Source organism: Triticum aestivum, chromosome 3B (assembly GCF_018294505.1).
Source record: "Triticum aestivum cultivar Chinese Spring chromosome 3B, IWGSC CS RefSeq v2.1, whole genome shotgun sequence".
Classification (NCBI taxonomy): domain Eukaryota; kingdom Viridiplantae; phylum Streptophyta; class Magnoliopsida; order Poales; family Poaceae; genus Triticum; species Triticum aestivum.
The window spans coordinates 541,751,621-541,764,058 of NC_057801.1; the positions used below are offsets into that span (position 1 = coordinate 541,751,621).

Genomic DNA, 12,438 nt, shown 5'->3' on the forward strand with positions numbered 1-12,438 from the left:
GGGGGCGTGAGGGGGGATAATAGAAGTGGACTTTTACTACCCTGGTCCCTGGCTGAGATTTTCCTCTTAACTAAGAGTTGATAACCTGTATTGCTTAAAAGAATGATCCTTTCACACTTAAGTACATGTGGTATAATTTCTTAGTATCAGCGCAGGTTATCTGACCTTGTGCTTTCACACAATCAGGTACATTTCATGGCAAACGAGGGACTTTGAGTCACCTCTTATTTGTGCCATTGGAGGACCATCGGATACCTATCTCTGTTTGTTGTGATCTATGTTTTTAATCACGACTCATTAGTTGGATGAGCAGAGAGCCTACGTCCCATATTGAGAGTTTCTTGGCAATAGACGCATCATATGTATAATCCATAAGACTTTCGGCCAGCCATATCCACATTTAATGCCATTGAAGAAACATTAAAATGCGTAAAATACGACGCCTCTTCTTCCTTTCTCCTTTTCCGTTTGTTGAAATTGTGTTATGCAAAAAAGCTTCTTCATATACTATACAGACTAGTTGGAGATACTAGGCATGGTTTGGGCTTCATTAACTTCAACTCACTCAAGATTGCGGGGCTGATCCTAGATCATATACTCCCTCCGTCCGGAAATACTTGTCATCAAAATGAATAAAAGAGGATGTATCTAGATGTATTTTAGTTCTAGATACATCTTTTTTTGTCCATTTTGATGACAAGTATTTTTGGACGGAGGGAGTATATGATATACTTCCCAGTATGGTACCAAGTGACCGTCTGTCATTGATATAGAAGACATTGTTACTCTTGCTTCATTTACTTCACTTGGGTGTACTCTCATCCTTTGTACAGGTCAAAGTCACATAAATACCACTTTAAGCTCGTTTGTATGTTGTACCACATCTCATCAATACAAAATATCACTCGCCACTGGAAACCCATCACCTTGAGGCCTTCAACACCGATGAGTGTTGTAGGTGCACTAACAGGATTAATGTCTCACACTGAGTCCCACACTTGTATAAGTTTTTCCTCGAGCTCTGTTTCAAGTTAAATAAGCAGCATCTTTCTCTATCTTGTCACTTGGTCATTTCCAATGAGCAACAACTCTGATACAATCCTCTCTAGTGCCAATGGGTAACCCCCTGTCAGGAGGCTGTCTTTGTGCATTGGCACACATGAGGACAACCGCTTTTATATTCTGATGCTTCTAGAGATCATGTTATTTTGCTTGCAAGATATCACAAACCCTTTCATAGTTGCAAATGCTTTTCGCTTTATGTTCCTAAAGTAATGGTCTTACAGGGTTGACCTGTGTCATCAGACAAATGATGAAGATGAAGATGATGTAAGGAGTCACCAAGAAGCTTTACTAGACAGAACAAAAACCAAACCTGGCACCCGCCCTACTGATGCCCGTCGGAAGTGTTTCCCAGGAATACAGCTTGGAAGCCGGCAAAAATTCGTGATTCTGGTAAGTTTTTTCCATCATTATAACTTACTGGCTACTTTGCCATGCTTTTTTTTCTCCTCTCGCTAATACAGATCTGCATATTTCCAGTGTGTGTGCCTTTTTATATATATATCGCAGTGGTTGGAGAATTTCCCAGTTTGTCATCTAATCTGTACTCCCCACCGTAAAGAAATATAAGTGTTTGATCTAACACTCTTATATTTCTTTACGGAGGGACTATACTGCTTCTGCTATGATATAGTATCTGTTATGCAGAACCATTTACTGCCCTAATATTATTTTCCTTGCAGGTGCTTGTACTGTCATTTATTGTTATGCTCGCCTTTGCGATCCTCATCTGGGTTGGTAGGGGAGAAAATCCTATTGATTCATCGCTACTGAAAAAGGTATGAAGGATCGGCAACTTATTGTATCCTGCTTTGGTTCTTCTTCGACGTTGCATTTTGCTCTAATTGACATACAAATCTTAACTTTTCAAAGTTTAAATCCTCAATCTGTTGCAATACTGCACGAAAAGGAGAAATCTTGCAGAGCCCGGTAATTATAATACTGTATAAAGCTAGATTCCTAATCTCCACCCAGGAGCATAAAGTTCCACATCCAACAGCCTTGTGATGAAGAATGATAAGCTTGTCAAAAACACGCAAAAAATTCCATTAGAGAAAGGAAAACAGAAAGCTCATATCTAGAAATCTAGCTAGTCTTGCTTCTGATCCATTCTAGACAAATCTTCTATTCCCTGTATACTACCTTTTGGTTCTATATCCAGCTGCCTATGGGCCCATGCACTTGCTGCAGCTATTTTGAACAGTATCATTCTTCTTTTTTGTCAACTGAAAAAAGTAGCATATTTATCTCAAATGAATTCTGAAACTTTTATGTATCAACGCTGCAAAGTCAATGTAATTGCGCTACACAAACTGCATCTACTCTATGTTGGTGTATGCACAAATTACATTATCATTTTCTTTACCAAATTTCTTTTGACTTAAGGAGGCCATTTTGGTAAATCATGAGCGTACAGTTTAATTATTTTATTTTCCTTGTCAAACTAGTGTATTGCTAAACCTACCATGGGAAATGCAAGAATAATGGGAAACTCTGCAGACCAAACATTATATATTGTTAGAGACGGTGCTAATTCTTCTTTTTTCTTTTCCTTGAGTTATAAAATCTCAGTGTTCTGTTTGTATTATGTCTCAACTTCCATGCTAGTACTATGAGAGTCTATCACAAGGTGTCCACTGTATCAGTTCTGGGAAAAAATATTGACTTGCATGTTTTCTTATGTTTATCACACTTTATATTAATATTTTGCCACTAGCTGGTTGAATTTAGGATTTCGCTTATTTAGTTTTAACTTGCTTGCTTTAATAGACGTTAGCCAAACATTTTATTTTGCAGGTTTATTTGGATGTATTTTCAGTAGTTGTTCTAGTACTTGGCGCTGCTTTGGCATGTTATGGTAAGCATACAATATTGTCTACATGTAGAACATGCCACATTTTTTCCTATATACCAATGCATGAAATTTTCAACCTAAGACTATCTTCATTCCGTTGTCCTGTATTTATCCCAGTAGATATCAAGTTTATAGTTCTAATTTAGTTTGTTGTTAGTTCATTACCCATCTTGCTATTTTTTCTGGCATTCATTTGGTACTAATATTAGATGATGTCATCTTATCATGAATTAAGGAGTGCGAGGCTTCGGTTTTAACATGTTCTTACCTTGGCTTTGCCATCTTGGTTTTGTGATAATCTTGTGAAGGTGCATTATTGTTCTCGAAGATGAGCAAAGTACGTTCTGAAACCGTGTCAACTGAGAAGTGGAAGGTACATTTCCCTTGAGACAACTCTGCACGTGGTTATCCTCTTTTTCTTTGGTTATTAGGATTAGATTGGAATTATCTGCTAGTTTAAGAAAGGAATAAGCATATATGACCCACTGAACTCTGGTGGTACGCCCTCCCACCCTAACTATCCAAAAACCGTGTGCTTAACCCCCTAAGCTGATTTTTTTAGAAGTGGTACTAGGTGCATGATGCGTGATCTAAACAGAGCCCATGTACCAGTGCCACTTTCTAAGCTGATTTTTTTAGAAGTGGTACTAGGTGCATGATGTGTGATCTAAACAGAGCCCATGTACCAGTGCCACTTCCTCGTATTCTTTTTTTCTTCATCTTTCCCCGTTTGCTGTGTCCGTCCAACAACTCAGTCTGCTCACGAGAGCGAGACGAAGTCTTGTTGGCAACCTCATGGTGTCAGCGCTATTCAACTATGAAAGAGCTGCAGCCTGCAGGCGTCGAGACGGTGCTTGGAGCAGAGGGGCACATTGCCATCTCTGATCACAGCTCCATGGCACGGAAATAGCGAGCTTCGGGCATGGATTAGGATAGGCTGGTGAGAGTTTCTGCGCTTATAGACAAGGAGAAGCTCGTGTCTACTTCAATTTGAATGGGAGAAAGAATAGCTCAACTTTTGCAAGGATTTGGTCCTCGGGTGAGCTCCTGCCTCCAGCCCTGTGATGCTGCAGCGGTGTTGCAGGAGCCTCCTGCCTGCAGTCCTCGGCTCCGATGAACGCTGTTGCCGCCACCCTCGGCACACACCCAGCGGATGCCCAACCCCGTTTCAATGGAGGCATTGGGGATTAGCCGTTCCCGAGGCCAACACACTGGGAGGTGACTGCAGGGTGGAGCAGCACTGCGTCCACCGTCGGCATCTCCATGGTTGGGGAATGAAGCGCACACCTCCATGTTCGGGTGGTGGTTTGGGTGTTCGTTTTTTGGGAGGTGGGAATAAAGAGGAGAAAGTGTCAGCAAGGGAGAGAGTGTAAAGGCGAAGCCGGATAGGATACTATAGGAGGAAGGGTTATAGTGCAGACAGGATGAATCTGCTTCATCTGTCGAGCGCCACCTCCAGGATGCAGCGGAAGACGTTGACAATAGATGTGCTGACATAGAAGGACGAGGGGAATGAAGGCACACCTCCATATTCGGGTGGTGGTTTGGGTGTAGGGGTTTCTGGGAGGTGGGAATAAAGAGGAGAAAGTGTGAGCGAGGGAGAGGGTCGTAAAGGCGAAGCCGGATACCAGAGGAAGGGTTATATAGGTGTGATGGATCTGCTTCCTCCGTCTAGCGCCACCTCCAGTATGTAGGGAAAGACGTTGAGGATAGATGTGCTGACAGATAAGGATGATGAAGAAGGAAATGGATGGTGAAAAAATAGAGGAATTTTTATAGCACTGATATGTGGGACCCATTAATAATACCACAATCCCCTTTGGTCACTACTCGTGAGCCACATGTGCAACTGCACTCTGCAAAACCAGACAAGGGCGTAAGTAGATGGAAATGACAAGTTTATTGTGCTAGTTAGATAGTTTTATACTTCAGGGGGTGAACTAGACACACCTCCATAGTTCAGGGGGTCGTTTAGACTTACCTACCCTTTTAAGAAAATGCGGTATATTTATAATAAACTGTATCTTTTTTAACATGCTTCTCCATGTGAAATTCTCAAGGCTTACTTCTCTGCAGGTTGCCAGTTTAGCTGCTGTCTCACTTATCTGTTTCTCGTCTTCTGCTATACTAGCACTTGTTACTAATATTCCAGTAAGTTTCATTATGCAATATAAGAGGTCACTTTATACATGGGCTGGGAGTTAAATTGTGAATTGACTTGCAATTTTCCTACTCATCACTGCAGGTGCTTTTGTATTGGTACTCCACTGAGGCGGAGATCATAAAAAATGCTGTTATATTATTTTTATATTATTTAATAGGTATGGTGTGTTGTTTACGCTTCGAAATAACACTAAAATTGAACTATGGCCTTTTACTAAATGCAGGATGAGTATCATTTGATTTTCTTTAGTTTGCCATTGCCCGTCAGGTATTTGTGCATATGTTCTAGACCTGGATTTTATATGTGATTTAGGGAGTTAACACTGTAAGTTAGCGACCGGAAGAAAGCATGCTACTATGGTGGTAGATGTAGGTTAAGTATGCGCACCACCTTTAATGCCTCAGAGCTTAGACCCTTGGCCTCCTCCAGCTTGAAGCTGGTCTTGATTTGATGATTCAAGCCTTAAATACTAGATTACCCAGCCTGTCATTAGTCCTTGTTATCACAATATTGCGCTTATACTGTACTAGTGGACCCCACTGTGAGGTCAATAAAGATTCAATTATGGCAACATCTGAAGATTTTCTTGGTATTTTGGTATAGCTTAGTCATCATTAAGAGTTTGTCTTCTTTTTTACTGTTGTACATGTGAAATTATTTTGTTCCTGCCTTTACGTTATTAGCTTGTGCTATGCTACTCAACTGCAAAAATCAAACTTGTGCACTGATGTGAATACCTATTGTAAACATGATTGCCTATCTGGTATATTTAACTGCAATGGCAGAAATAGGTATAGTAAATGAACTCTGCTAATGTTAGGATATTGTCAAAAAATGTCTTACATTTTGAGACTGATTGTTCCGTTCACAGGAAAGCACAACCAGTTTGCAGTTTTACCGACTTCTCATGGAATTGCTCTGCTAATGCAAACTTTCTGTAGGCTCATCGGTACCATCAGGATTTGTTTTATGGGTCATGAGAGATATGCCTCAACGACCAACGGTGGAAAGGCCCACCCAATCGAGAGTGGTTACCTTGTTCAGGGACAGACCATCCCCTACACAGGATCCACAGTGGAGAGCTGCTGTTACATCCTCTAACAAGGTATTCAAAATGTTACGTTTGTCAGGTCAAACTATTTAAAACTACAAATACCGATGGTACTACAGGAGCTAGATTTAAAACATTTCTGGAACTGTAGGCCCTCAAGTCAAGCCCAATTTAACCTGAAGAGAAACACAAGTAAGGCAAGTAAGGTAATGCTGAGACTTTTCCAGCATACGTGATGCGCTGGGACTTTTACCAACACATCAGTGACATACTGGCATCTACTACCATTCTGACTGACTGGCCGGTACAAGATGGGGTCTGTAATTCCTACTCCAAGGTAGCTTTAGTTTGGAAACAATGGAATTTTACCTGTGGATGTAGCAAGGTTCCCGCCCAAGCATTGCGCATCGTGTGTTTATCCATTAGAGCTTTGGTCGGGCAAGGCCTGGATCAGTAACAAATGTAAATAGGCATAGAAATGACCGCGCTCTTCATGGTTTGGCGGTCAGGCTGTTATGTCTTCCCAAAATTTTCTGTTTAATGATGTGTTGTTGGTTCGGTTAGCTGGTGAGTTCTGTCCTGGAAACTGAAATCGAGCATCAAAAGAGATTTTTTACCCTGCTAGATATCTGCACTTGTGCTGTGATGTGATTAGCTTGGAAATGTAAGGTTGATGCTAAAATCGTTGCGTTCCTTGGATTGCTGCAGTTCTAGATGATGGATCACCCCTGGACGAGTCTGTCAGTGTGTGTCTGGATGCAAGTGTGCAATGTTGCAGGCTCACAATGGGATTAAATGTTTGTTGAGAGGGAGACGGGAAGCTAAATAGTACTCCCTCCGTCCCATGATATAAGAGCGTTTTTGACACTAGTGTAGTGTCAAAAACGCTCTTATATTATGGGACGGAGGGAGTACTACAAACTTTCGAAGGCCGCCATGTAAGGGCTCGGCTTAATAGAGGAGAGAAAGACAAAAGACAAGAGACGCTCAAATGCTCGATCACAGAAGAAACCTGATATTTCATGGGATGCAGGTTTTAAATATTGACATTTTTGCTCAGCATGGCTCGGGTAAGAGAAGTTACAACGTGGCATCTTGAGCCATTTTTTGGTCTGAACTCTGAAATGCAGTCTTTGCAGACCAAAGGTGTTACGTATCTCTTACCACAGTAGACAATCACATGGAGCATTGGCATCGCGGGTACAAAGATGCGCTCTGTTCAGCTGGAGATAGTGAGATGGGACTTTCCCTCCATGATGACAGAATAGCAGCATTCGAGTGTTGGAACGCTCCAATGCATCGGTATATAACATGGGAAACGGCATTTTGAGTATGGGTTCTCCGCCATTTGCAAGGGCCAACAAGATTTGACAGTTCGGCCTGCAACGCTCCTTCCTATTCAGCTATATCTGACAGTCGTTAGTTGCCCCCCAACAGCTCTCGACAGGTTTCCGTTACCACACCGCCACTGCCACCTGCGGCTGGCCTTTGAAACTCATGCGTGATCACTTTTGGTTCCTCGTGTCATCAGGCATTCCTAAACGTGCATGGAGCGAACCAACTACTCGCTTGGACAAGCTTTGGTTCACGGTGGTCGGCCTACAAATCGCTGCGGAATCCCAGACAGATCCGTCCTGGGGGATTCCAGGATCGAGGATTTCGGGGGGCATTTCTTCTTCGTAGGTTCGCGTGTTGACACTTGCTTTGGATGGTGTCGCTGATCATGGGTTCGGCGCGCGCAGTTCACGTGATGTGTTGGCTCACGTAGGATTCTACTGCTCGGCTCACCCTTGCCGAGGAAAAAAAACAAATTTGTTTTATTTAAACAAGATGATGAAACACCACCTTCGAATTTGGTCTAAACGATGCTGAAAGGTGTATGAAAAGTAAGAACTAATTGCCAAAAGGTGGCCAATTTTGGTAGGAACAAACATCTAAACTGAGATTCGTCAGGACCCACGAACTGCAGCTTCCGTTGGATAAACCGAGTAGAGTATTTTTTTTGGGTGAGGAAGCTAAACTTAATTGTTAGAATTTTTACTTTTTGATTCACTACAAGTAGGGCCATGCCCGAGAACTAAATAGTATCCAACATACATCAAAATAAAACATTACACTTACCGAGATGGGTTTAACATAAAACAAACCAAAAAACCGAGCATAAAGCTCCACAAGAATCGTTCTCACCTAAATTAAGCTGGCATGCATCTAAGTAACCGCTAATAACCACCACAGAACCTGCCCAACTAAAAATAGCATCAGCCATCGCATGCATGCAACCACCACAAAAAAATTAACCTCTCCCAGCACTCTCCTCTACCACCAGTCCACAAAAATACCACCCCCCTCGTCCCAGCAGGGCATGCCACTGACCATTATAACCGCCAGGAGATCCTCCCCATTCCCATCCGCACCACCACCCCCCACACTCCCCCGCGGTACAGGCGCAGCAGCACGCCATCATGGGCATGGGCGCCACTGAGCCGTCGTCCGCGCCACCGCACCGCCCCGTCAGCATGTCGGCGTGCTTGCCCTCCCCCTCGTGGTCGCCGCCCGGGCCCGGCGGCCGGCACCGCGCCGCCGTCGTCGTGCGGCGCCTGCAGGTGGCGGCGCGCGACGCCATCCCGGGCGTGGGCTGGTGCGGGCACCGCGCGTGGCGCAAGCTGCTCCGGCGGCTGGCGCAGGAGACCCGGTGCATCTGCAGCTCCCCGGCGCCGCCCTCCAGGCCCAGCACCTTCGGCTACGACGCCGTCAGCTACGCCAAGAACTTCGACGACGAGCGCCCCCACGCGCCCCACGCCCTCTCCTGCGCCGCCGCCGACAAGCCGGCCCGCCGCTGACTCGCCCTTGATCCTCCCGATCCCTTTCTTTTACCTCGTGCATGCATGGTTGCCCATCGCTCTCACCGATGCGCGCGTATTTCTTATCTGTTTTTGCTCCTTGTTTTCGTTGATCCGATTTGGTGCTGTGATGGCCGCCCCGATGCCCGTCCCTAGGGATCTTTGTAATCTGTACATAGATCGAATGGAGATAACACGAGTGGCGCTTGGCCAAATGTAGGTCCTGCATACTTGTTAATTTGCTCCTTGGAACAATGTATGGGTCTGTGTCTGTCTGTACGAAAAAGTCACTTTCAGTCATTCATACAAATCCTAAATCATGGATGATGAGAGAAATGGATCACACGCATGCACAAGAAGTTAGTTTATTCCACCCCCGAACATTGCTTATGGTGATCGAGGACGAGTTAAGTGTCAGCATTAGGACAGAAAGGAGATTAGAAAGAAAGAAAAGGTAAAGGGAAGGCTGCGGATCAGCTACTCGACCCGGGGAAAGAATCATGCAATCATGAATCGAGGGTACAAAGAGTGTCTTGCATACAGTAGACGAAAATCCGCTTGAATCGTTGGTTTCTTGGTTCCCGCGAACCGAATACTACCAAGAAAGCTCTCTGGGTTAACAGCTTGGGTGCCCCGAATTGCTTCCTGCGAGAGCAATGCCATTCGCACGTAGGCTGTAGTACTTACTAGGTAGCTCTACTGAAGACTGGACACAAATCCATCGTAGGCGACCGGAGGGCTTCCTTCCCTTCCCGGGTTGTGGCAGAGCCGGGTCGGCCGGTCGCTGCAGCTGGAAATTCAACCACCACCAGCTCTGGTGTGGATCCAGCCAGGTCCTTGCCAAGATCCGCAAAGAGGGCAGCCGCAGCATATGCAGTTAGCAGAAACCTTTTTCGTACTGGCAGCTTTGATCGCCATCTGCAGCATCAGCATTCAGCAGGCAGCACTGAGCACTTGCTGGCCAGATTAAATGATCGACACCGCGCGCATGCTGCAAGCCTGCAGGTGTGTGTGGGATGAGCGCGTCCGTAAATTATGTGGTCCGGCCAGGCCAGCTCGCTCGATGAATGCCACCTTAAACCACTCGATCGATCGCAGGCATGTGCCGAGCCTGAATGCTCACGGCCGCTTTTACTACCGGACAGACAGAGCAAAGCAAGGCGTAGCATGCAATGCATGTTAAGTACGTATTACAGGTTGACGAGTTGGAGTACGTGTCTGAATTGCACCGCAGTGACCACATTTTTATGTCTCGTTGATGTATGTATCTGCAGAATAGAAAGATGGAACGGGGCTGGATCTATAAGAGCAACTCCAATGGCAATTTCGTCCGTCGTTCGTCCGTTTAGGTCGGCGCGGACACAAAAGGCGGCCCAACGCGCCGACCCAAAGGGAGGTGCGTCCGCTTTTCGTCTGCGGGTGACCCATTTCCGGCCCATTTTTGAGCCGGATTTGCGTCGGTGTGGAGACACGATGGACGCGCGCACGCTCGCCTTCTCCTCCCCGGGTCCGCTGGTCGGTGGCACATTGGCCTCCTCAATCCAACAGCAACCCTCGCCCGCCTCCTTCGCCGTCGACGCCGTCACTAATTTTTGCCGGCGACTCTGCCAGCTGTCGGCGCCTCCACATCCGCCCAACACTCCCACGTCGCCCGCCACCGCCGTCTTGCCGCCGGGGAGCCGACTGCTTCCCACCCCCGCGCCCCCACCACACAGCCGCCCCGACCAAGAAGCTGCATCGCCGCCCGGCCAGATCCTCACCGGCACGCTCGTCGGACGTCGGCCCACTCGTCGGACGCCGGCAGGGCAGCCTGCTGGTCCGTGCGCGCCGCGACTCCCTTAGCCGGCCGTCTCCTTCGTCGACGCCCGCAAGATGTTCGACAATTTGTCAAGGTACAAAATGGACTCCGCCGACGAGTTCTTTTTTCACAATTTCCTTTGCGACTCTGACGATTCGTCGTCCGGCGACGAGGAGAAGATATTGGCTGCCGTGTTGGTCCATCACCACCTCAACAGCCAGCGGTCGTTGTTCCGTGTCTCCATTCCGAGCCACCTTCCGGCGTTGAATCGCAACCGAGAGAGCGGACATTTCCTTCTTTGAAAGGACTACTTTGATACAACAAACCCGTTGTTCAAACATAAAAAATTCCCCCGCTGTTTTCGTATGAGTAGGCATCTTTTCAACCATATTAGAGAGGGGGTGGTCGGCTATGATGACTATTTCGAGTGCAAAGAGGATGCTGTTGGCAAGATTTGTTTCTCCTCTTATCAGAAATGCACTGCCACCATCCGAATGCTTGCATACGGAGTGCCCGGTGATCTCAGCGACGAGTACGTCTGTATGAGCGAGTCTACATGCCTAGAGTCCCTATATAAGTTCTGCAAGTCTGTTATTGCTGTGTTTGGCCCTGAGTACTTGAGAGCCGACTGCTGAAGATACAACCCGTTTGTTGGCGATGAACGCCAGCAGGGGCTTTCCAGGGATGCTTGGTAGCATAGACTGCATGCACTGGGAGTGGAAGAATTGCCCTTCTGCTTGGCAAGGGCAGTATAAGGGCCATGTCAGGGCTTGCACTGTCATACTAGAGGCCAAGATCTCTGGATCTGGCCCTCTTTCTTTGGCATGGCCGGATCATACAATGATATCAACGTGCTTCAGCGCTCGCTGGTGTTTGCTACGCTTGCCGAAGGCAACAACCCACCAGTGAACTTTACTGTCAACGACCAAAACTACGACAAAGGATACTACCTGAGTGACGGTATCTATCCTCAGTGGACCACTATTGTCAAGACAATACCCAACCCTGTCGGAGAGAAGAGGAAAAGATTTGCCCAAGAGCAAGAGAGAGCTAGGAAGGATGTCGAGCATGCCTTTAGTGTTTTGTAATCTCGATGGGGCATTGTTTGGTATCCTGCTAATACTTGGAGCACGCAGAAACTATGGAAGGTGATGACTGCTTGTGTGATCGTGCACAATATGATCACAGAAGACGAACGCCCAGAACATCTGTACGATCAAGGGTTTTAGTTTCAGGGTGAGAATGTTGTGCCTGAGCATGGAGGAGCGGTAACGTTTGAACAGTTCACCAATTTCATCATGACATGCGTAATTGGGAAACTCACGTGCAACTGCAATATGATTTGGTTGAGCATATGTGGGCTCATGTTGGCAACCAATAGATGTATCTTTTTTTATTCGTTTGCAAAACTATGTGAGAACTATGTGAGACATTTTTATTTTTATTCGACTTGTAAAACTATGCTATTTTATTTGGTCCAAATTATGTTATTTGACTATATTTAAATGCAAATTCATCAATGCAAAATAGGGCGGCCAGCCGGCCACGCCGGCACATATGGGTCGGCGTGTTGGGCGCGCTGTCAACCCATATCTAAAACAAGGCGGACGGCTGACCCAAACGGACAAAAAGCGGACGAAATCGCCGTCCGTTTGGGTCGCCCCATTA

At 46.0% G+C, this 12,438-nt stretch overlaps 2 protein-coding genes across 3 annotated transcripts in view; both read left to right on the forward strand.

Moving 5' to 3' along the window:
- Nucleotides 1–6,756, forward strand: part of LOC123070792 (tobamovirus multiplication protein 1) — a 10,448-nt gene extending 3,692 nt beyond the window's left edge. For both annotated transcript variants that reach the window (XM_044494130.1, XM_044494129.1), the window contains 8 exons: nucleotides 1,287–1,455; nucleotides 1,746–1,841; nucleotides 2,860–2,920; nucleotides 3,226–3,290; nucleotides 4,994–5,068; nucleotides 5,163–5,238; nucleotides 6,023–6,186; nucleotides 6,284–6,756. In XM_044494130.1, the coding sequence (XP_044350065.1) occupies nucleotides 1,287–1,455; nucleotides 1,746–1,841; nucleotides 2,860–2,920; nucleotides 3,226–3,290; nucleotides 4,994–5,068; nucleotides 5,163–5,238; nucleotides 6,023–6,186; nucleotides 6,284–6,307 (730 nt within the window). In that variant the 3' untranslated portion in view covers nucleotides 6,308–6,756. The remainder of the gene's footprint in view (nucleotides 1–1,286; nucleotides 1,456–1,745; nucleotides 1,842–2,859; nucleotides 2,921–3,225; nucleotides 3,291–4,993; nucleotides 5,069–5,162; nucleotides 5,239–6,022; nucleotides 6,187–6,283) is intronic.
- A 1,674-nt stretch (nucleotides 6,757–8,430) lies between these two features.
- On the forward strand, nucleotides 8,431–9,227 carry LOC123065672 (uncharacterized). Its single transcript, XM_044488912.1, has one exon. It carries the CDS (start codon nucleotides 8,595–8,597, stop codon nucleotides 8,970–8,972), a length of 378 nt encoding a protein of 125 aa, XP_044344847.1. The 5' UTR covers nucleotides 8,431–8,594; the 3' UTR covers nucleotides 8,973–9,227.
- Nucleotides 9,228–12,438: the final 3,211 nt, after the last annotated feature.

Coding starts and splice junctions, on each gene's coding strand:
- LOC123065672 (XM_044488912.1), top strand. CDS start 8,595: ATGGGCATGGGCGCCACTGAGCCGTCGTCCGCGCCACCGCACCGCCCC.